The sequence below is a fragment of the Rana temporaria genome, chromosome 5 (genome assembly GCF_905171775.1).
Source record: "Rana temporaria chromosome 5, aRanTem1.1, whole genome shotgun sequence".
Taxonomy (NCBI): Eukaryota; Metazoa; Chordata; class Amphibia; order Anura; family Ranidae; genus Rana; species Rana temporaria.
In genome coordinates this window covers 301,328,346-301,351,700 of record NC_053493.1, presented here as the reverse complement: position 1 = coordinate 301,351,700, position 23,355 = coordinate 301,328,346, and the positions used below count along the sequence as shown (strand labels likewise).

General features: G+C 43.8%; 1 protein-coding gene across 2 annotated transcripts in view; it reads right to left on the bottom strand.

The window, feature by feature from the left end:
- Window positions 1–23,355, bottom strand: part of MIB1 (MIB E3 ubiquitin protein ligase 1) — a 110,462-nt gene that overhangs the window by 59,682 nt on the left and 27,425 nt on the right. For both annotated transcript variants that reach the window (XM_040354055.1, XM_040354054.1), the window contains exons 4-10: window positions 22,510–22,614; window positions 17,690–17,756; window positions 10,322–10,526; window positions 8,760–8,943; window positions 4,641–4,785; window positions 2,400–2,533; window positions 2,204–2,311 (exon numbers count right to left, since the gene is read on the bottom strand). In XM_040354055.1, coding sequence (XP_040209989.1) covers window positions 2,204–2,311; window positions 2,400–2,533; window positions 4,641–4,785; window positions 8,760–8,943; window positions 10,322–10,526; window positions 17,690–17,756; window positions 22,510–22,614 — 948 coding nt within the window. The remainder of the gene's footprint in view (window positions 1–2,203; window positions 2,312–2,399; window positions 2,534–4,640; window positions 4,786–8,759; window positions 8,944–10,321; window positions 10,527–17,689; window positions 17,757–22,509; window positions 22,615–23,355) is intronic.

The window sequence follows — 23,355 nt, the reverse complement described above, 5'->3', positions numbered from 1 at the left end:
CAGATTAGGCGACCCGTCAAAATGTGTAAAGGAAGCAACGTTCCGTCGCCGTCATCTTGCTACACCCCACACTCCTCCATAGTAAGGTAAGAGTATTGGACTGGTGCAGGAACACCAAGGTAAAACAATAGGTCACAGTGGAACAAGCAGTATCGCCTTTGGCTGTTCTTTCTTGGAGTCCTACGCTTCCTTTGCCCACAATGCTTCAACATCCCACCATAGCATCCACCTGGAAGATTTGCTCTAAGGCCTTTCGCATCTATGGTATCTCCCCAGCTCCAGCGCCTTACTATCCAATTTTGGGCAACCCAGATATTGCCCAAATTTCGACCCTCTTTTAAATCATGGATATGCAAAAAAAATCTCGACCCTCTTTTAAATCATCTATATGCAATAAATTTACAGCAAACATCTACAGCAAATGATCCTTAAAGTGAAGATACTGAAAGGTTTTCTAAAATGTGATTCTATTGACTTGAATTTTTCTGTGTGGATGGATTCAAAGAGATTCTGGCTAAATTATCTCCTGCACTGCTACACTCTCCTTACATAGTCGAACCTTTGCGTTCTTGAACCCCATTTGTCTGCCGAGCGTAAATACTTTAGGCAACAGGAGTATTCTTGTTACTCTTCCCACTGATGCCTCACCTTCCCCATCCCCCTTTTTCATCCCTTCTCACTTTTTATTGTCTATTCTACACTGCATTGGGTTTCATGATGGACTATTAAACCATCTAGTTACTTGAAGTTACTTGAAGTCTGTTGGGGTATACTTTTGGCCCAAGATGGGTTTATGTTGTACCTATATTGAATATTCTTGACCTAGACTTATGGTGGTATCCTAATGGTACCTTTTCTAAATTTGTACGCGGATGATTAGCTCTATATCTCGTGTATTTTTAATATGTTTCTGCTTATTGTATTGTGCAAACGTTCTATTAATAAAGAATGCATACAAAAATAAAGTAGTCTATAACAAATGACAGACGTGGGAATATAGGGTTGTCCTACAATGACATCTCCCGAGCTATATCGGCATGGGAGTAATAAAAAAAAAAATGAATTTCCATGTATAAATGGACACAAAGAGGCGGCTTGGATTGGGTGCCCAGATTGCAAGCTCGTTGCTGTGAGGGTCACTCGCCAGGAGGATCTGGGCTACTTTTTTTTTTTTTTAAGGCATTTAACAATCAAATAAGTTTGCCAATCATATCTTAACAGCAGCTAGATGAGCCATCTCTAGGTGTTGGCTTTCCACTTCTCTCCCATCTCATAGATACTATAACTATGGTTCAAGGCATGGAGCACCTCACCGCAACCTTAACAGACATATTTTATTCATTCCATAAAGTGATGGGATGCATGGGACCAATCTAAATAATGGTTCTCTCTTTCTAAGCCACTATCCATATAACTGTATTGACCATTCCCAGTATGATTCAGTCTTATACAATGGATTCTGGTGGGCTGTTTTTATTTAAACTTGTTCATTAACTTTTACCAGTTATCCTATATTTCGCTGGATAATTCTGATGTTGCTCATGCTATATCTAGCACTTCGAGGGCTGCATTGACTTATTTCAATTTATTGCATAGGAGTAGGATGTAAATATTTTGGCTATTGCAAGCTGTAACATCAATGTACGCTCTTTAAAGCTATTTGTGTTGCATGCTTAATTCAAACCATTGACTGTTCTTCACTACTGTTTTGTGAAATGCAATGGATGTAATTCCAAAAACAAAAAATGTAGCAAAGAAAAATTGGGCCTTATTTACATGGGCACAGAGACCCCTAAACCATAAAAACATTCTTGGGTATCCAGAGCTACATGCAGTCAGCCTATGTTAGTGAAAGGAGATGACTCGACTGTACGGAGACACAATCCAAGTTTGACGCGTGTAAAGGGATTGGTATACGATCCTGGATGCACACTGGGTTTGGGGCAGTGCACCAGTTCCTGCGTACCTGTCAAATATGGGATGTGAAGGTGTCCGCAAAGCAGCTGTGTCTCTAGTAACTAACATATGCTAGTCATAAACAAATGTCTCATTCAGTCTTTAGAGGCCTCAACCTCACTTTTTCATCTCATATTTTAATATAATTTTATAATTACCAAACAATGGTTCTTTTTGAAAAAGAAATCTAGAACATGAACGATGCTTTATCTAAAAAAAATAAAGTAAAAATCTTTAAAAATATTACCTCAGCTTCCACATCTACATTATGCTTGAGAAGCAACTTCAATATGTCAACGTGTCCATTCTGGCTTGCAGCTTGTAAGGCTGTGTGTCCAGCACACTGACCATTTACCTTAGAATGTTGAGAAAAAATGTAAATTAAACATCTGGTCAGCAGGGGTTTACATAAGAGAAAAAGATTGAATTGAAAAGTTCCTCACATCGACATCGGGCCTCTTCAGTAAGTCCTCCACTTTGGCGACATCTCCATTTGCAGCAGCTTTCACAAGCTCTTCATTAAGATCGCCAGATTCTTGTGTTTCAAACAATTTTTTTAAAAGTTGGGATAACCTCTCTGTGGAGTCAAGAAGAATAGCAAGACTGGTCTTAGAACAGATGCCTTGTGGAGAATATAGAGTGAGACATTCCTACAACATCTACTGAATCTCCTCTTGGGAAATCTCTTATGTCTTTCTGACTTGACTGATGACCAAATGGGGAGTAAACACTGTGCAAGCTTATTTCCATTGCCCTAACAGACAAGACAACAATCAGCACCAGGCTACACAGAAATTTTCCAAACTACCTCTGCATTAAACCTGAACTCCAGGCTTGTGAAAAAAAAAAAGAAAACAAAAACACTGTTTAAATCTTAGGCAATCTGTCATTTTTACAGAGAAAAAAAAAGTACTGTATTTGCCGGCGGATAAGACGACTGGGCGTATAAGACGACCCCCTATTCTTTCAGGAAAAATGTTGGTTTTGGGATATACTCGCCGTATAAGACTACCCCCTTCCTACTAGTCTGTCTGGAAGCTGAGGGGTAGCCAGAACAACCACTGACAGGCACCACAGACAGAAACAGGCATTTTTCAAATCTCACTGTGCTGTGCCATCCCATGACCCCACTGTGCCATCCCATGCATGTTCAGTGTTCCGCCTATCACGGACGTCCTCTCGTCCGAGGATGAGAAGGCATCCGTGATAGGCGGAACACTAAACAGAGGCCCTGCTGGGAAAATGAGTGTTCCGCCTATCACGGAACAGTCTGAGGAGGAGGCGCGGCTTTTAAAGCATAGATGCCCGCAGCCTGAAACATGGATGTCCGCAGCCTGACGGAGACAGATCCAACGTATAAGACGACCCCCGACTTTGGATGCATTTTTTTGCATCCAAAAGGTCGTCTTATACGCCGACAAATACGGTAATTAGTACCCCAAATTCAGCATGTGACAGACCGCTTTAGATAGTTCCAGCAGTGCCCATCTGTACTGTCCTTTTGCTGAGAAGCTACTTTACTGTCCTTTATTGTACAATCAAAGCTTACCAGGCTGGGGTCAGGGAGCAAGGGACAATAATGAGACAAGTCACTTACAGGCAGCAGCTTGCACTGTGTCCATTACAGAAAGAGGCCTTGCTGATAACCATGTGACAATGGATTTAAGGCAAGGAAAATAAATTACAGAATTTGTGCCCATAAATATTAATAAATGTCTAACAGTAAGTGGAGTAGATTCTTATGGGCACTGATCAGGCTGCACTGATAAACAGCACTGATGACACACTTATGGGCACTGATAAGGCTACACTTATGGGCACTTATGAGGCTAAACTGATAAGTTTCATTTTTATGTCTTATTTCAGCCTGGATGTGTATTATATGCGACTTTACATGTCACAGAGACCGGTATTGTGGTGATATTGAAGCTTATTGAGATTTCCATATTAGAGGGTTCCCCCATTATTGAGAAGTAAGTTAGCGCTGCACTTTTTTTTTTAACCAATGCCAACATTTACTTGTGCCACATAACAATGTAAAGCAGCATGTCCCAGCTCTCTCTGTTTTGCGGCTAGGGATGTTCTGACATAAACCATACAAGCACTGATTGCGGTTAGAAAGATTTCAAAGCTACAGCAGCAAGAGGAATATTTCTAATACAGTCTAAACTAGGCAACAGTAAATTTTGCTTTAGTTTTCCTGCCATTTATACATTTAACAACAAAAAAGTTAATAGACTTAAAGAGAAAGTCCACCCCAACACTAAAATCACTACATCTACAGACATTCACAATCTAAGACTAACCTATCTAGCCATGTAAAGAAGAAATCAGTATACATATTTTCTGAAGCCGCTCCGGTCCTACGCTGAGCTATCAGCGGTGGCTTTGCTGTGGTGGCATGTGCAGGAGAGGCAGGACAGGCAGCAGCAGACAACAGAAGCCCCATAGTAACTCTATGGGTGACGTCACTTCCCATTCATTTCACAGTCGTGGGCGAGTGTCTCCTCTGCAGAGCTTCCACCGCTGGAGACCAGACCCGGAGCAGCTTCAAAAAAGGTATGTATAAGGATTTCTTCTTTACAGGGTTAGATAGGTTAGTCTTAGATTGTGGATGCAAGTAGATGTAGCGATTTTAGTGTTAGGGTGGACTTCCCCTTTAAAAACAGATAAGTGAAACATACCGCCTGTGGCACTATTTATTGCTGATCCCACAGAGGCCACTTTAGAAACAGCAATTGGGTTGTATGTCCAGGAGGTTCCACAAACCTCCACCTTTAGGTCACTGTCTGAATAGATTTGCTGAACTCTTCCAACTTTTCCAAGGGTCTGAATGAAAAAATGTAAACAATTGCTCATATTCAGGTAAAAGTAATACTGTAACTAATCTGTCAGATAATGAAAAATGTCATGAAGTGGAAATGCAACTGGGAATATGAAAGCAAATATATGAAGAAAAAATATTTAAATTATGGCACTAAAATTACAATACAAAATAAAACAACAACTAATGTGTTTTTCTGATGCAAAGTGGCCACCTTTTTTCTGGTCAGCCTCTACAACAGATCAAGTTGCTGACCCTTTCGTGTGTGTACACACACACACACACACACACACACACACACACACACACACACACACACACAGTAAGTATATACAGTATCCCACAAAAGTAAGTACACCCCTCACATTTTTGTAACTATTATATTTTATCATTTCATGTGATAACACTGAAAAAATACACTTTGCTACAATGTAAAGTAGTGAGTGTACAGCTTGCATAACAGTGTAAATTTGCTGTCTTCTCAAAATAACGCAACACACAGCAATTAATGTCTAAACCGCTGGCAACAAACGTGAGTACACCCCTAAGTGAAAATGCCCAAATTGGGCCCAATTAGCCATGTTCCCTCCCCGATGTCATGCGACTCGTTAGTGCTACAAGGTCTCAGATGTGAAAAGGGGAGCAGGTGTGTTAAACTTTGTGTTATCGCTCTCACTCACTCATACTGGTCACTGGAAGTTCAACATGGCACGTCATGGCAAAGAACTCTCTGAGGATCTGAAAGAATTCATGGTTTCTCTACATAAAGATGGCCTAGGCTATAAAGAAGATTGCCAAGTCCCGGAAACTGAGCTGCAGCACGGTGGCCAAGACCATACAGCAGTTCCACTCAGAACAGGCCTCGCCATGGTCGACCAAAGAAGTTGAGTGCACCTGCTCAGCGTCATATCCAGAGGTTGTCTTTGGGAAATAGATGTATGAGTGCTGCATTGCTGGAGAGGTTGAAAGGGTGGAGGGTCAGCCCGTCAGTGCTCAGACCATACGCCGCACAGTGCATCAAATTGGTCGTCATGACTGTAGTCCCAGAAGGAAGCCTCTTCTAAAGATGATCCCCAAAAAAGCCCGCAAACAGATTGCTGAAGACAAGCAGACTAAGGACATGGATTACAGGAACCATGTCCTGTGGTCTGATGAGACCAAGATAAACTTATATGGTTAAGATGGTGTCAAGCGTGTGTGGCAGCAACCAGGTGAAGAGAGCAAAGACAAGTTTGTCTTGCCTACAGTCAAGCATGGGGGTGGGAGTGTCGTGGTCCGGAGCTGCATGAGTGCTGCCGGCACTGGGGAGCTACAGTTCATTGAGGGAACCATGAATGCCAACATGTACTGTGACATACTGAAGCAGAGCATGATCCCCTCCCTTTGGAGACTGGGCTGCAGGGCAGTATTCCAACATGATAACGACCCCAAAAACACCTCCAAGACTACCACTGCCTTGCTAAAGAAGCTGAGGGTAAAGGTGATAGACTGGCCAAGCATGTCTCCAGACCTTAACCCTATGAAGCATCTGTGGGGCATCCCTCAAAACGGAAGGTGGAGGAGCACAAGGTCTCTAACATTCACCAGCTCTGTAATGTCGTCATGGAGGAGTGGAAGATGACTCCAGTGGCAACCTGTGAAGCTCTGGCGAACTCCATGCCCAAGAGGGTTAAGGCAGTGCTGGAAAATAATGGTGGCCACACAAAATATTGACACATTGGGCCCAATTTGGACATTTTCCCTTAGGGGTGTACTCACTTCTGTTGCCAGTGGTTTAGACATTAATGGCCGTGTGTAGTTATTTTGAGGGGACAGCAAATGTTATACAAGCTGTACACTCACTACTTCACATTGTAGTGTAATTTCTTCAGTGTTGTCACATGAAAAGATATAATAAAATATTTACAAAAACGTGAGGGGTGTACTCATTTTTGTGATCTCACACACACACACGGTGGGATAAAAAAAAAAAAAAGGCTACACACCCCTGTTAAAATGTCAGGTTTCTGAGATGTAAAAAAAAAAAAAAGAGACAAAAAAACTATTTCAAAACTTTCTCCACCTTTAACCACTTTAAGACCAGGCCTATTGTTTGGACTTTTTTTTTTTGCTAGAAAATTACTTGGAACCCCCAAACATTAAAAATCTCCATATGCGACATTTAAAAAAAAAAATCTACAGGGTTGCACGTTTTGAGTTACTAGGGCTAGAATTAATGCTCTAATGATCGCAGTGATACCTCACATGTGTGGTTTGAACACCATTTTCATATGCAGGCACAACTCAGGTATGTGTTTGCTTCTGCACTTTTTATTTTTACACTGTTTAAAAAAAAAAAAATATGTAATTGTGCCACTTTTATTCCTTCTACAAGGAATGCAAACATCCCTTGTAATAGAACAAAAAGCATGACAGGATCTCTTAAATATGTGATCTGAGGTCAAAAAGACCTCAGATCTCATATTTACACTAAAATGTAATAAAAAAATAAATTAAAAAAAAATGTCAATTCAAGAGCTATGGGCGGAAGTGACAATTTGACGCCGCTTCCGCTCTGCAATTATATGGCCATCTTCCCCTCACTCGGCAGATGCTGTTATAACTTTTTTTGGCTATAATTCCAAAAGATAGGTTTGAAGCAAAAACACCACTGCACATCCCCAAAACACCACCATACCCACAGAGAAGCATGGTGGTGGCAGCATCATACTTTGGGGCTGTTTTTCGTCAGCTGGAACAGGGGCCTTAGTCGAAGTAGAGAGAATTATGAACAGTTCCAAAAACCAGTCAATATTGGCACAAAACCCTTAAGCTTCCACTAGAAAGCTGAACATGAAGGGGAACTTCGTGTTTCAGCATTAGAACTACCCAAAACATACATCCAAATCAACAAAGGAATGGCTTCACCAGAAGAAAATTCAAGTTTTGGAATGGCCCAGCCAGAGCCCAGACCTGAATCCGATTGAAAATATGTCAGGTGACCTGAAGAGGGCTGTGCCCAGGAGATGCTCTCGCAATCTGACAGATTTGTAATGTTTTTGCAAAGAAGAGTGGGCAAATATTGTGAAGTCAAGATGTGCCATGCTGATAGACTCCTACCCAAAAAGACTGAGTGCTGTAATAAAATCAAAAGGTGATTCAACAAAGTATTAGTTTAAGGGTGTGCACACTTATGCAACCATCTTTCCCACACCTAAAAGATTTCAGTTGGTTGTTCAACCGAGTTGTACAGTTTATAGGTCACATTAAAAAGGTGGAAAAAGTTCTGAAATTATTTATCTATGTCTCATTTTTTTTACATCACAGAAAGCTGACATTTTAACATTTAAAGTAGACTTTTTATCATTATATTGGATTTATATAGCGCCAACAGTTTAAGCAGCACTTTACAATATAAAAAGGGAGACAATAAAATTACAATAATATATAGATAATATATATATATATATATATATATATATATATATATATATATATATATATATATATATATACACACATACACACACACACACACACACACTGTATTTATTGGTGTATAACACCCACTTTTTTTACCCTGAAAATAGAGGGTAAACTGTACCTGTGTGTTATACGCAGGGGGCTGTGGAACTTTTTTCCCCCTGAAACACACACACACACACACACACACACACACAGCAATCCCTGGTTGTCGACAGACCTAGTGTCTCCACTGAAAAACTTCCCCTTCATTACTTTTACTATACAGGGGACGACCCGAAATTTCTTCCACTTTCAATGATAGTTGGTCAACAGGACATATAAATAGGGTGAAATTGCCCTAAGGGGGCATTAAAAAAAAAAAAAAAAGCCCTCTAGACCGTCCAAAACCAATAATTCCATTGAACCATATTTCTATCCTTATATAGAGAGTTACAGACAGCTCATACGTTACAAAATAAATACATCCTCCCTATAATGTTACATACAGTATATAAGAACAAAACAAGAGCCTTACAGGAAGCATGGCTTCGGCCCATTCTCCATGACCTCTCTGAAGCAGCTTTATTCTCTCTAGATCGTAGCAAATTTGTACTAGATCCCCTACTTGAAACTGCGAGGATCCTCCCTCTGCTCCTTGTGCAGAATCACCACTTCGAACAACATTTGCTTTGGTGAGAACAGCTGGATTAAATGTCCACCTAAAAATGCAAAGTAGAGATTAAATGTTTGTAATAGTGAAGGTAAATTTATTAGAACCTCTTTTTCACAGACAAAATACAACTACAATCACCCTACACAAGAAAAGTGTGGTATGTGTATGTACTGTATATATGTAGGTTGAACCAACTGTTAAGCAACCATTTAGAGCTTTCACACTGACAGCGTGGCCGCGTTAGTGCCGATTTACCGTCGTTTTAGAGGCGCTTTTCAGCCGCTAGCGGATTGCTTTTTAAAGTCCCGCTGCCCATTGATTTTAACAGCGCCCCAAAGATGCTGCTTGCGGGACTTTGTTTTACATCCTGCCAGCGCTGCGCCCCAGTGTAAATTTTTCTGGCGCTGATTTTAGCGCTAAAGTGCCTGAAAAATGTCTCCAGTGTTAAAAGGGCCTTTTATATTAAAGTATATCAGTTTTGTTTTATCCAATTTACCCCTTTAGCTGCCAGGCCCTATGAGCCATTTTGTACACTCAGGCAATTGCTGGCTGTGTGAACAGCCACAAATAGCTGCAGCCACCAACAGACTAGGGCCGAAACAACTAATCGATTAATCGACAACTAATCGATTATGAAATTAATCGATTACAATTTCCATAATCGATTAATCGGCCAGTAACATAATGGGGTTAAAAAAAATAAAAATTAGCCCTTTATAGTACAAAAAAGTAAATCGCTACTGTAAATATTACTTTTACTGTCCCACAGTAAAAAAAATAACCCCTTACAGTAGCGATTATTTCCTCTTTTTGTACTTTTTTTAACCCCCATTATGTTACTAAACATCTCAGGCACACCTCTGTTTTTTTGTGCTTTTGGAAGAAACGCACTACAGTTCAGTTACATGTTTTCCTATGGGACACGTTCACATCCATGATTTCTTTTCAGCTGCTGCGTATTTGGAAAGGGCAAAAACTTTTTAACCCAAAACGGTGCCATTTTTATTTATTTTTTGGTTCAATATACTTCAATGGAGAAGCTGCAGAAAAGCATGTAATGTGTTTTTGCGGCAATTTGTGTTTTGTAATCTGCCCAACAAATTGGTCTGAAAAAAAATGCTATTTTTTTTTTTTTAAGGCCATTATCCATTTAATCGACACAATAATCGGCCAACTAATCGACTATGAAAATAATCGTTAGTTGCTGCCCTACAACAGACTATCATTGCAGTGTACAGGTTCAGTGGCTGCAGCAATCCACTCCCCACTATCAAACCCAGCAGCAAGAATCAGTAGATTCCTTCCGCTGGGATTCCCACTGTGGCTAAACGCCTGTGCATATACAGCTTTAGGCTGGAAGGCTTGTTCTACAAAATAGAAAAGCACCTTACTAATAAAAGCCATGTGTGAATTTCTGAGCTTACCTATTTCCGCTTGGGTACTGTACTACAATATCATGATCTTCATCAATGCCACAGACTGTGCCCGTAGTTGTAAGTGTTTCAAACATGCCATCAGTCCAGCCTCCATGACCATGTTGCAATGACTGAACAATTTCAAGTTCTAGATCAATATTCACAAGATCACCAATGATCAGACCACCTGGATTGCGATTACCATTTTGCTCACCTAAAGAAAAAAAAAAAAAAAAGAAGAATTTAAGAGCACCAGCAAATATCAATGTACAAGAAAATGCACTAAACCTATAAATAAATTCCATTCCAGTGCCACCCTCCTCATTGACGTCTAATCTTTTAAATTGGGCAAAAAAAAAAAATATGGATGGGACATCCTTTGACCACCTGCAACGCCCTGCTCCTGTAGTCGCATGTAAATTCCTTGGTTCTGTTATTGTGGTGTACCTCAATGTCCAGGGAACATTTTGTAAATCTCACAAAACATTTGTGACAGAGTATGAATATAGGTTTTCTGTGACTGTAAAATTTAAAGCAGCATTAACCCCAAAAACAAAAAAAAATGTTAAATACCGCAGATTACCAATCCTTAAAGGGGTTGTAAAGATAAAAATATTTTCCTCTTAAATTAAAGTCTGACAGTAGCTGATAAAGTAAAAAATAGGATTTTTTGTACTCACCGTAAAATCCTTTTCTCTGAAGTCCATGGACGGACACAGCTCCTTAAATCTTGACAAGTGGGTTATGTTCCCTGTTTACAGGAGAGGACTAGGCAGAAACATGTTAAATAGTTAAATACATGTTACATTAACAGAGTTGAACAGCCCCGCCCAGGGGGCGGTCCCTCCAGACATAACCCTCCTCACTGCAGCTTGCAGCCTCAGTTCGTAACAAGCAGTACAAACCTAAAAAGGAGGGGTGGGAGCTGTGTCCGTCCATGGACTTCAGAGAAAAGGATTTTACGGTGAGTACAAAAAATCCTATTTTCTCTTATCGTCCATGGACGGACACAGCTCCTTAAATCTTGACAAGTGGGACGTCCCCAAGCAGTGTCAAAAAACGAGGGGTGGGAAATATATCAGTAAAAACAATTTTAACTTCACCCCAAAACAAGCAGAGCTCCTCAACGGAGGAGGTGCAACTTTAAACAGCCGCCGGCAAAAACTAGCGGCTGAAAAAAACATCATAAGATGCACTCACAGCAACCATGTAAATTCTGGAAAAAGCGTGAACGGACGAGCAAATCGCCGCCTCGCACACCTGTGAGACCGACGCATGATGTCGGGAAAAAAAAAAAAAAAAAAAAAAAAAACCCAGGAAGCACCAATTGCCCTGGTCGAAAGTGCCGTGACCGGAAAGGGGGGCCCGCCCTTAGGAGCATAGGCCTGTATGACGGCCTGCCCGATCCACCGAGAAATGGTGGTCGACGAGACCGCCAGGCCCTTTTGTGGACCAGACACCGACACAAAAGAGAGTCAGAAGCTCCGAAATGGAGCCGTAGTAGGCTGGTATACCCGCAAAGCGCGTACCACGCCTAAAGTATGAAAGGCCGAAACCTCCTTCGGAAGAAGGGAAGGTCGCGGGCGCACCATCACCTAATCCTTATGGGGGATCAAGCATGGCGGCTTGCAAGACAAGACCGCCAACTCAGAAACCCCTCTAACAGAGGTAAAGGCCACTAAAGGGGCCACCTTCTGAGATAGTGTCAAGAGAAAATCTCTCTGATGTTTCCAAAAGGAAGGTTCCTGAAGAACCGAGAGCACCAGAGTCAAAACTCATGGGGGAAGAGATGGGCCAAGAGGGGAAAGTATATGACAAACCCCTTGCACACAAAAAAAGGGGACCCACCAGGGAACGGGCCGCAAAAAGGCCACTAAAAGAACACAGCCAAGGCTGAAATCTGCCCCCAAACGGTGCTTTAAGCAATTTTTAGATCCAATCCAAGCTTTAAAAACAGCAGGACCCTGGACATTGAAAGTACGCCCGTGGACGTCACTCCATCCCTTCGCACCAAGAGAGGTGCGACGGTAGATCCTCCGGAAGAAGACTACGGTGCCCTGTTGAGATGACCGAGTCAGACAGACCCTGGTCACCTAAAGTCTGGCTTCCAATAACCATGTTAAGCAAGTCAGTGACTGTACAACAGGAGGAAGTATGGGACCTTGAGACAGGAACCTCCTGCCCTGGCAATCGCCAGGGTGCCTCCGCTACCAGGCGCCCGATATCAGCGTACCAAGGACGCCGAGAGTAATCTGGAGCGATTAGAATCATCGGGATCTCCTCAGCATCCACTCTGTGGAGCGGCCGAGGAAGCAACTACCATGGAGGAATGGCAAAAAATCACCGATACAGACCCCACAGGGCCACCAGCGCGACTGACGCGTCTGTACAAGATCACTAGACCTGGCCACTAACTGACACCCTTGCGGCGGAGACAAGCTGCCAGGAGATCCATGCCATGTGAGGCTCACCTCCTGCAAGGGAGCCGAAACACCCCAAGCACAAAGACCAGTCGCCCTGGTCCAGCATCTGGCGACTCCAGTAGTCTGCCTGCCGGCATACCTGATGGTAGACTGAAGCCACGGCCGTGGCGTTGTCCGGCTGAAACCAGATTGGTCGACCACAAGGAGAAGCATAGCCTGATCGCCTAAAATAGTAGGACAATGAACAGTAGACAGCACCTGGTATTCCCAGGCGGTCTTCCACCAGGCACTAGCCAGGCCCGACCCTGGGTAGCTACCGAGACCAGACACATTCAAGGAGGTGTGGTCATAGGTCCACGCAAGTCCAGCGACTCAGGGCCGACTGGACCCCCCAGTTTTGTGAACCTCCAGGTTCACAACCCGTGAGCTGGCATTCGTCGTAAACACCGACCACTGGAAGGAAGGAACAACTTCCCGGACCGAAGAGTCGGGAATCTCTGTCACCAACTCAGAGAGACTCTGACTAGGTGGCGCACAGGAATCTAATGATTTCAGAGACAAGAGATTTTTACCACCTGGACAGTAGTTCCACTGGAAAACCAGGGTGTGGAACTGGGAATACTGTACCACCTTGAAGTAGGCTACCCACAGACCATGAACCAGCAGGCGCCCGGAGAGAAGACCGATTGCGTGATGCCAATACCTTCTCCGCAGACTGAAGAGTCTGCAATTTCTCCAGGGGAAGAAGGACCTTTGCCACTGAGGAGTCTGGATCAACACTAGATACTCCAACGCTGAGTCGGAACCTAGCATGCCCATAATTTGAACCCTGGGTCGCACACATGTAGGGCAGGCTTGCTGCCACTGAGCTACACTTTCTGGCCTAAACGTTTAACATCCACCCGAATCTTCGGAGGGTCTGAATGGGAATAACCTATCCACTAGGTCGGAGACAGAAGCTGCTCTCAGAAGAAAGTCGTCAAAGTAGCCAATGAGGCAAAGCCTCGCTGTCCCAACAAAATTCAAATAAGTGCGAGCTCCTAGCTGAAAACCCATGGTGCTGACGCCAGATCAAAAGGGAGGGCCACAGGCTGACAGAGACCCTTCTCTCATCACGAAGCACAGAAAAAAACACTGTGACATGTGCAAAACGGGACATGCATGTATGCGTCCCTGATGTCCGAGGACGTCAGGACATCCCCCGGATGAAGCGCAGCTACCACCGAACAAATGGATTCCATGCGGAACTACCCGACGTTCACAAAGGTATTTAGGGCCTGAGGCCCATAGAAAACCCCAAAACTCTCGTCCTGCAGGAAAGGTAAAATTACCTTGCAGCTTAGCAAATCCCACACTGCCCAAGGCAGACCGACGTGCCGGGAGGGGAAGACACAAGGACAGAACTTTGTTCTGTGGATAGGAGGAAACCCTATCTAGTACTCCGAAGAGACCACCTCGCAGACCCACTAGTCGTAGAGCAGGGAGGTTTCACTGAATTGTGAACCTGCAAGCCGCCCCTCCCACCTAGAGACAGGGAGGGAAGGCTATATACATTGGCAGGATTTGGGTGCCGGCGTGATCGGCTTATGCACCCAGGGACAGATTAGTCCCCCAGCTGGGCCTTTGACGGCCTGGGAGGGTTGCCCCTAAATAATACACACACACATAGTGTGTATGTATATTATGTAGGTGTATGCACACATGTCTTTGGAGGAAACCGGAGTACCCGGAGGAAACCCACACAGACACAGGGAGCGACAATGCAAGCTCCAGGCAGATTGGCGTCAGTGTGCAGATTTGAACCAATGACTCTTTTGCTGCCAAGTAATGGAGTTAAGCACTACACCACCGTGTGCATAAAACCATTCTGAAACAGACGCCCTGGATAACAAGGGCGCAGCATTCAATGAAGCATCACAGACCTATATGAGGCCCTGGACCAGCTGGTCCGCTAGGCTAATAACCTCAGGAGAGAGTCGGTGCTCCTCCACTGTCTGGTGCAAAATGCTCACTCTGTGAGTTGTATACAGCACTAGGGGTCAGGACTACTCCAAGATGGCCGCCGAGCGTTCAGAACGCGGCCACAGGAAAAAGGCCAGCACAATGTAAGCTGCGCCATAGCGTGGCTACGACAAAATGGGCGCCAATGGGAGTTTTCAATGTAATTGAAAAATCTCCCAAAAAAAATAGCGCCAGCGACCACTGAGACCCCAGTGTAGTGGCCACAATAGGCCGCAAGCCAGACCCCAGCATGGTAAACATGGAACGGGTCAGTACTTCGGATCTTCTATCAGTCAGATCCATACAAGTAGGGGTTCCCGCCCGGCGGTGAGGGACTACAAAAGCCCTCAGTGGCTTTTCTCATTCCGCATCTCAGAAGTTATCAAAGAAGGGCACAGAAGGAAAAAACCTACCCAGCGGTCTGATTTGTGTGATCCAAAAAAGACCGAGCCCTCAGCGGAAACCCAGCTGCACTATGCAGCTTAGGAGAGTCCCTTGCAGCAGTAAAAAGCGCACCCATAAATGCCTTATTCTGCCTTTTTTTTTTTTTTTTTTTTTTTTTAACTAGGTACCTAGTCCATGGCTCCATAACAGAGCATTCCCCAGGGGATAACGGGGGAAGGGGGCACTCTTTTACCGCCCGCCCGCAGTCCACCCCCACCCTGGCACAAACTGTGTCCAGGACTAACAATAAAAACTCTGTGGGAATCACAGGTGCTAACACCTGCTGCCACCACCAGCATGTGGGGAAGGACACAGATACTGACTCCAATATTTACATAGTGTGTATTATAATATGCACACCTGTCCATACAAATAGACAAAAGCTCCTAGAGCCCCATACAGGGCCTCTCACTCACTTGCTGCGCTGACCAGGGGTAACCAGGGGACTCCCTCAGGAGGAGACTGCCCAGTGCTGCCTGTGAGAGGAAAAGAACCGTGAGGTAACTTTTGCAGGGACCTGTGTTTAAACAGGAAAAGCCTCCTAGGGCTGTTTTATTTAAGGACAAGTCACAGATACAGCATAAAAAGCAAAACCATTACAGGTGTCACCAATCAGTCAGCGTCTGCTGAAGTATAATCATAAACATCTGTGCTCATCCCAAGGCTTTTTACCTCACAGGAAAGCCCAATACAAAAAAGAAAAAGCACAGGCCAGATAACACAGTCCCCTCAGGAAGGCCCCCTCCCCCCTGACAGCGGCAATGTTAGCAATGCAGCAAGGGAAAGGAGCAGGGAAGGGAGAAGGGACCCCCAAACCCCAGGAATGCCCAGCTGTACCAACCCACCGAAGCAGGAGGGACTGTACTTACCCGTCCGAGCGAGGACTCGCTGACGCATTCCTGACAGACCTACAACCGCAATGGAGGTAGCTGTCGGCCCGGTCCACTGTGATTGAGACAACACCACAGCTCAGTCATATGTGGACCTCGGAGCAAAGCTCACCGGCCACCTCAGGAGTCATGAGGTATGGCGTGGCAGACCAAGCCTCTTTGCAAAGGTGTGCCCACGCTTGCTGGTCGGACTGAGTAGACTACAAGGATCTATAATATCCAGCCTGTCTCTCAGCCAACAGTTGAAAGAAGATTCTTCAAGAAAAAGTAAAGTAAAATAAAATAAAATTTCTCCTCAGGGCGCTGGGCCCAAAGGGAGCCATACGTCCTTCTCCTTTGCTAGGCAGAACGAAACTGAGGCTGCAAGCTGCAGTGAGGAGGGTTATGTCTGGAGGGACCGCCCCCTGGGCGGGGCTGTTCAACTCTGTTAATGTAACATGTATTTAACTATTTAACATGTTTCTGCCTAGTCCTCTCCTGTAAACAGGGAACATAACCCACTTGTCAAGATTTAAGGAGCTGTGTCCGTCCATGGACGATAAGAGAAAGTAATGTTTTGCATTATAACTAGTTTGATACCTGTTCAAATCGAGCCGTTTTATTCACCTCCGTCACTCCTGAATCTCACTGACTTCCTGGTTTGCGGTGCGCATTCATTCTTGCTACACCACGGCCTAATGGGACCTACAGTTCCCATTAGGCTTAGCCTCCATACCTGTGAGGGATAAGAGATCATCCTCACGCAGGGCTGTAGTCATAGGGAGGGGGTGAGCACATTCTGCTTTCCACCATGCATAACGGCTCAGATGCTGGTGGAAAGCAAGAAGAGGAGTGACAGGAAATGGCATTTTCAAACCTGGTTTACTGTATTTTGGAGGTCAAAAGGAAAAACGAGGCAAGTGATATTTAAATGCTCTAGCTTACAGCAATCAATTGATCTAATAAAAAACAAACCTTTAGTGTTCCTTTAAATGCCATAGCTGCTTTCTTTTTTTTGCTTTTTTGCTTTATTTTCACCCAATGATCGAGCCATTAACTCACTTACTATCTTAAACCTATTACACATGGGCCGAATGTTGGGCGGCATCAGCTGGGACAAAAGAAACTAGCCGACATTCGGTCGGCCGGCTTCTGTCGAAGAGTCATGACCAAAAATAGTCAGCTGAACAGCCCCCACTCATCCCTCTCAGCCAATGGCAGAGAGCGCTGACCGGAGTGTTCTTCCCCCCCCCCCCCCTCCAACACAATAGCACAGAAAGGGAGAATGATGTACAAACATCGGATTGTTAGTACCGTGGCTCCGACCTGAGCGGTCAGTGTGTACGGGGCTTTATTGCTGCTCTACTCTGGATGCAGAAGCAACATAGACACCTTAGGAAAGAAGCAGCCATGTCAATCTGTGGAGAAGATTGACTACCTGACTCACAAACTGAAGCTGAACTCCATCCAACACCTTTTAAGCTGTTATAGAAACAATTCTTGTTCCATTTGGTATAAAGGCTTTGCATAAAATAAAACAATAAGAGCCCTTACTGTAAAGTTAGAATTTCAATTTTTGGATGCTACAGCGATCCTAACAACTACTGCTGGTGGCTTCATAAAAATGAATCCTCACTCACCCAGTACAGGACAATGGTCTCTGTAAAACGATCCTCCTTTGGCATCTTGCACACATTTCAGATCCGACTAAAAGAAAAACAGAACAAATACATATTCAAGCATTTAAACTATACATTTTACAGAATTTCATTAAACTACTTACATTTTAAGCCTATGTTCAGCCCAAATCAAAAACGGTAAAATCAGCACAAAGGACTTAACTTAGTGTTGGCAGGATATGTCCCTTGTGCTGATTCTCCTACAGTTAGTAATCCTCCTATACCCTGCTCCCCTCCATGCCCGTTGCTGTAATCTTACAGTGCGGTGGATGTTATTACAACCGTCATAAGCTCTCCTCAAGAGAGCCTGACTATGCCTGCCTCTTTATGCAGCCATATGACTGCTTCTATGAATGAAACACTATCAAAGAATTAAGGATGGGCAGATGATCGATAGCTCTGCCCCCTTCCTTCATAGATCCTGTTTCAGTCACAGAAGCTGTGGTATAGCTTCAATAAATGGAGAAGCTAGGTGGAAAGGGCAGGCATAGTCAGGTTCTCTTGAGGAGAGCCTGTGACAGCCCCTTCGTATTAACAACTCTTGACGCACCAGTAGACTACAGAAGCGGGGAACCAGAATGGAGGATCTTTACTACTAAACATCAGGGGAATCAGCAGAAGGGACACATCATATTTGACTAAGTTATGTCCATTGTGCTGATATTTCTGTTTTTGATTTTGGCTGCACTTAGGCTTTAATAATTATCACTCTTGGCAAACCAGTTGTGGGTTTGATGCGGATACCCAATAATAGCAGGAAGTTTTATTCCATTTTTTTTTTTACTGTCCTGTAAATGACTAATGTCATCTCTAATGACAAGTATTGTATATTTGGATGATCGTTTTTTTTTTTTTTTTTTAATTCAGATTATTTTTATTGAAAACAAAAAGTAACATTTTCATTTTACATAACTGAGATAACTACATAACTGAGAGGACACAGATTTGTCCATTTTTGTTGGCCAGCCAGCTACATAATATAATGTATGTGTTTACACTGTATAAGATGTAATAGTACATGTAAAAGAAAGAAGCATTATATATAAAGTATATCCGATTCTGTTGGATGACTGTTTAATGAAAAAAACCTATCGTCATTGATGCAGGATATTACTCACAGTGCTCTTCTATTGATGTGACAAAGTTACATCTCTCATACAGTAAAAGATCCCGGTATTGCCTCTCCTCACACCCTTTTACAAAAAGCTTTGTATTCACTTCCCAAAGGGGGTTTCTTGAACAGACAAAGGGAGGTGCCGTTTAATAGCCTCTCTCTCCTTTACCCTTGTACATTCACAGAGCACCTTGCGTTCTGTGAGAAGAATACCAAACTTTTTGCAGATGGATGAGGAAAGAGGAAGGGGAGAGAGCCAACAATAGGATTCTCCAGGAGAGCAGTTTGTAGTATCCGGCATCAAGGAAAATAGAATTCGTACAGTAAACGGAAGCCATACAAATGCAGGATGCTCATCATTAGAGGTAACATATATATTAATAGGTATTCCCAGAGTGGCAGCAGTTTTGTCACTGTTGGGGGTAGGCAGAAAAATAAATTTAAAGCTCCTGGACAGGATCCACTATACAAATATGTCAGAAGTTGGGCTTTACAGTGAACTTACAATGATTGAAAACTATCACCTTGTAAAACAACACGGTTAAAAACTGAAATGAAAGGCAAAACATTTGTGTATAGATATAAAAAACAAATACCTTTTTTCCCCTTTTATTTAAGTGATCACGTTCCCTCTGTTCTCAGCTGCATAAGAGCTGGGAGGAGGAGAAGTGGCAGCACACTGAGCTTCCCAGTGAATGGCTGTGCAGGGGAGGCGTGTCGGGACAAGTCTGATCATTGGAGAAGAGCAGCACAGCTAGAGAACGGACCACTGTGTTATCCTGCTTAGTGTGGTCAGTTTTTATTAGGAAAGCATAGGGACTGGCAGGAACATCAGGGACTTCACATAAAGGAAGCAATAAAAAGAGAACAGGATACTTTTTCATATTGCTACATTTCACATGCTACAGCAGGCACATATCAGGATAATGAAATGTTGTGGTAGCGAACCCTTTAACATCAAATGTTTTTGTGGCTGTTCAGAAATGAAACAAACCAGCTCCTGCTGCAGCCTTTCACCTTGTGACTTGTTGTATTGCTAGAATGTTGCATTTAGATTATTGGTGTATAGTCTACTAAGGCACCCCATAGAGGAGAAGTCAAGATTCTTTTCATTCAATCATTGGGTTGAATAAAAAAAAAAAAAAAGACTCAATTCCTTCCATCCACACATTCAAAGTGGATGAGGGAATCCTTTTCACGGAGCTTTTGTAGTCCGACAACAGGGAGACTTCCCTGCCATCAGAATACACTGATCAAAGTTGCAGGCTATAGCCTGCAGCACTGATCGAGTGAGAGCGATCCAACAGGGTAGTTGTACAGACGTCGATTGGTATATCAACTTCTGTACAGACCCAGAGCCCATAGACAAATCGAAATTCGACCACTCTCTGCTGAACCAGAAAATATATAAACACCCAAAAGGTACTAATGGCACTTTAAAGGCAACGTACTATCAAACTTGTATTATATAAAATATAAAGCCTTTATTATTACCTACATATAAAACAGTATAGTGCATCGTCAGCATGAATGATAAAAACAAAATCATAAGCGATAAAATTGTCAACTTGTTAGGGCACAGGTGTCAAACACAAGGCCCACGGGCCGAATCCGGCCCTCCAGGCCATTTCATGTGGCCCTCGCACCTCTGCTGCAGCTGCAGGAGAGCTCCAGCCCTCCTCTGGTCCTCCTCCAGATCCTTACTTTCTGCTTTCAAGCAATGCCTCCAGCTTCTTCCCAGCAGCAGCATAAGTAAAGGGGGGTACACTGTGATGTAAGGGAGAGTGGAGGACAACTTCTGATGGTGGGGAGGCGCTTGACATCTAATGTAAGGGGAGAGGATGCACTGGACATCTAATCTTACAGATACAGCCTGCCCTTTTAGGGGCAATTCCTGATGCGGCCCACGATGAAATGGAGTTTGACACCCCTGTGTTAGGGTATGTACATATTGGTGACACTGTCTTCTCTATAAACGTGACGCCTTTTAGCAAGGGTTCAACCCTTTCTTCAGGGGTGTTTAGGAGAACGTCACAGAAATGTAGTTCATCCCTATGAAAAGCATTTGTGAATTGTCAAAGGTGTATGAAGAAGTTTCACTGTGACACAGCTTGATTTGTCTCAGGTGCCCCCAAACAGACAGCCGGGGTTCCACGCTGGGATCCCCCCTGGGAACCACTGAGCATGGCCAGCTATTATAAAGAAAAAAGGGGGAGGAAAGAGACCAGGTGATCTTTTTGTGTTATGTGTGGAGTTGCCTTTAAAGCGGGGGTTCACCCTAAAAAAAAAAAAAATTTTGTATGCCATCAAGCATACTAGCGCGATCTACAGTACGCCTTTATTTTATTTTTTGGCGCCGTACTCACAGTTTACTGCCGTAGTGAAGTTTCAGACTCCCCGCGGGGAATGGGCGTTCCTATGCAGAGGGAAGATGATTGACGGCCGGCTATGGCGCGCTACGCTTCCCGAAGATAGCCGAAATAGGACTTGCCTCGTCACGGCGCCTGCGCAGTCAGCTCCGATGTCTGTGCGCAGGCGCCGTATAGCGCCGTGAAGAGGCAAGTCCTATTTCGGCTATCTTTGGGAAGCGTGACGCGCCATAGTCGGCCGTCAATCATCTTCCCTCTGCATAGGAACGCCCATCCCCAGCGGGGAGTCTGAAACTTCACTACAGGATTAAACTGAGTACGGCTCAAAAAAAAAAAAAAAGAAAGGCATACTGTAGCTCGCGCTAGTATGCTTGATGGCATGCTAAAAACTTGTTTTTTAGGGTGAAACACCGCTTTAAAGTCCCATTAGTACCTTTGGGGGGGATATTTATATATTTTCCACAATTTAGGAATGTTGGCAACAAACATTTATGGCTTTCTGTGGTGGTTCACTCGCTGCTGAACCAAACAAATTGTGTTCGATGTATGCCTGGCTTAGTGGAAAATGCTTTGTCCTGCCTCCATCACGAGAGAACATCATCTCAGCCTTGGCAAAGTCACCTGGCAGGAGGTCAAGGACTGCTTTTAATCATAAAATTACAGTCTGTTTGCAAAATGATACTACTGATGTATATTGTGACGTCAGGAATCTATTAATGGAGGTTTGTAAAGTTACTGAAAAGTTCAAACAGAAATTTTCCAGCATGCTATGCTTTTCCAGCAAAAAAACGATGCTTGCAATTTTCTACAACCTCGGGTTGCAGAAAAGAAAATCGCTCAATTCCCTGAACAAAAGTATCAGTGTTGGTGGGGGAATCCATCCTGCGGTGTCATTGTGTTCTCCCGGGGGCGAGGAGCCGTCCCTGCATCCCTTGAGAACACAGATTATTGCTAGCAATAATCGCATGTAAAAATCCGACAAGCTGGTTGTCGATCGATGGATCAGCCTGGCCATAAATTAGTTTGAATCGGTCCCTGCTGACCAGCTTAAGTAGATACAAATGTAGAATTGGAACAGCTGTGATGATCAAAATACACAAAACACCAACCATTTCAACCCTATTGAATAAGTATCAATTGCTTAGCTGACAAAGGAACTTAAATGAAGCACCAAACTAGTAGCAGACGTAACAAAAGACAGAAGAGAAAGGAGCATACAAAAGAAAGCCACTGTATTAGAGACTTACCTCCCCCACTCCTAACATTCCTTGTTTTTATGTAATCTTGGAACTACTTACCATGCCTTCAAAGCCAACTCTGTAGAGGTTTTTAGCACCATTGTCCCAGAGAACATAAGCAGCACTGTGTGGACTTGATGCACTCCAGTCCTGTATCTCCGTCACCTAAAGGGGGTTGTAAAGAATAACAAATCTGAGACATGGCTAAATGAAAGCACATAAAAGAAAAACAATATTAACAGAAGTTACATATTAGACCAAATATAATCTTTGCTAAACTGGTAAAATAAAAGGCAAACGGGAGCTGCGGTGGCTCAACGCGATTGGCACTGCGCTGACAAGCAACTCACCTCTGCAGCTAGGGGTTCGGATCCCGGTCTCGGCTACATGTGGATTGAGTTAGGTGGTCTCAGCCCGGCTCCCGGTGGGTGTGCTATGCGAGGTAAGCCTGCGCTTAGTACGCCCACCCCCCTCCCACAAAAAAAACACCACACTTACACACGCACTCGAAATTGGGTTAACATGCACGCACTTTGACCACGCAGTCCCTAAAAAGAGAGGCAAAGGACTAACGGGGCTGGTTGAGCGGGCTAATCCTCTCACTCCCTATATAGGGAGTCCCTCTGCCCCGTTGGGCTTCAAAGCGGAGCAGGTAGGGCGGGCTGTGTGGGAGGACCCCCTCACACACCCGCCATTGCCACCTGGGGCATGGAGAAAGGTGGCAGATTGCCTCTGGGGGAGGCCTGCCTACTCCCAACTCTTGCAGTCCGGCTCCTCTCTCGAGTACACGCACAAAATACACAAAAAAAAATAAAAAAAATAAAAGGCAAACACAACAACCTTTTTTCTTTACAGAGAATACAAAAGCATATAAAAATGAAATCATTGTGTTTATCAATGCCAATT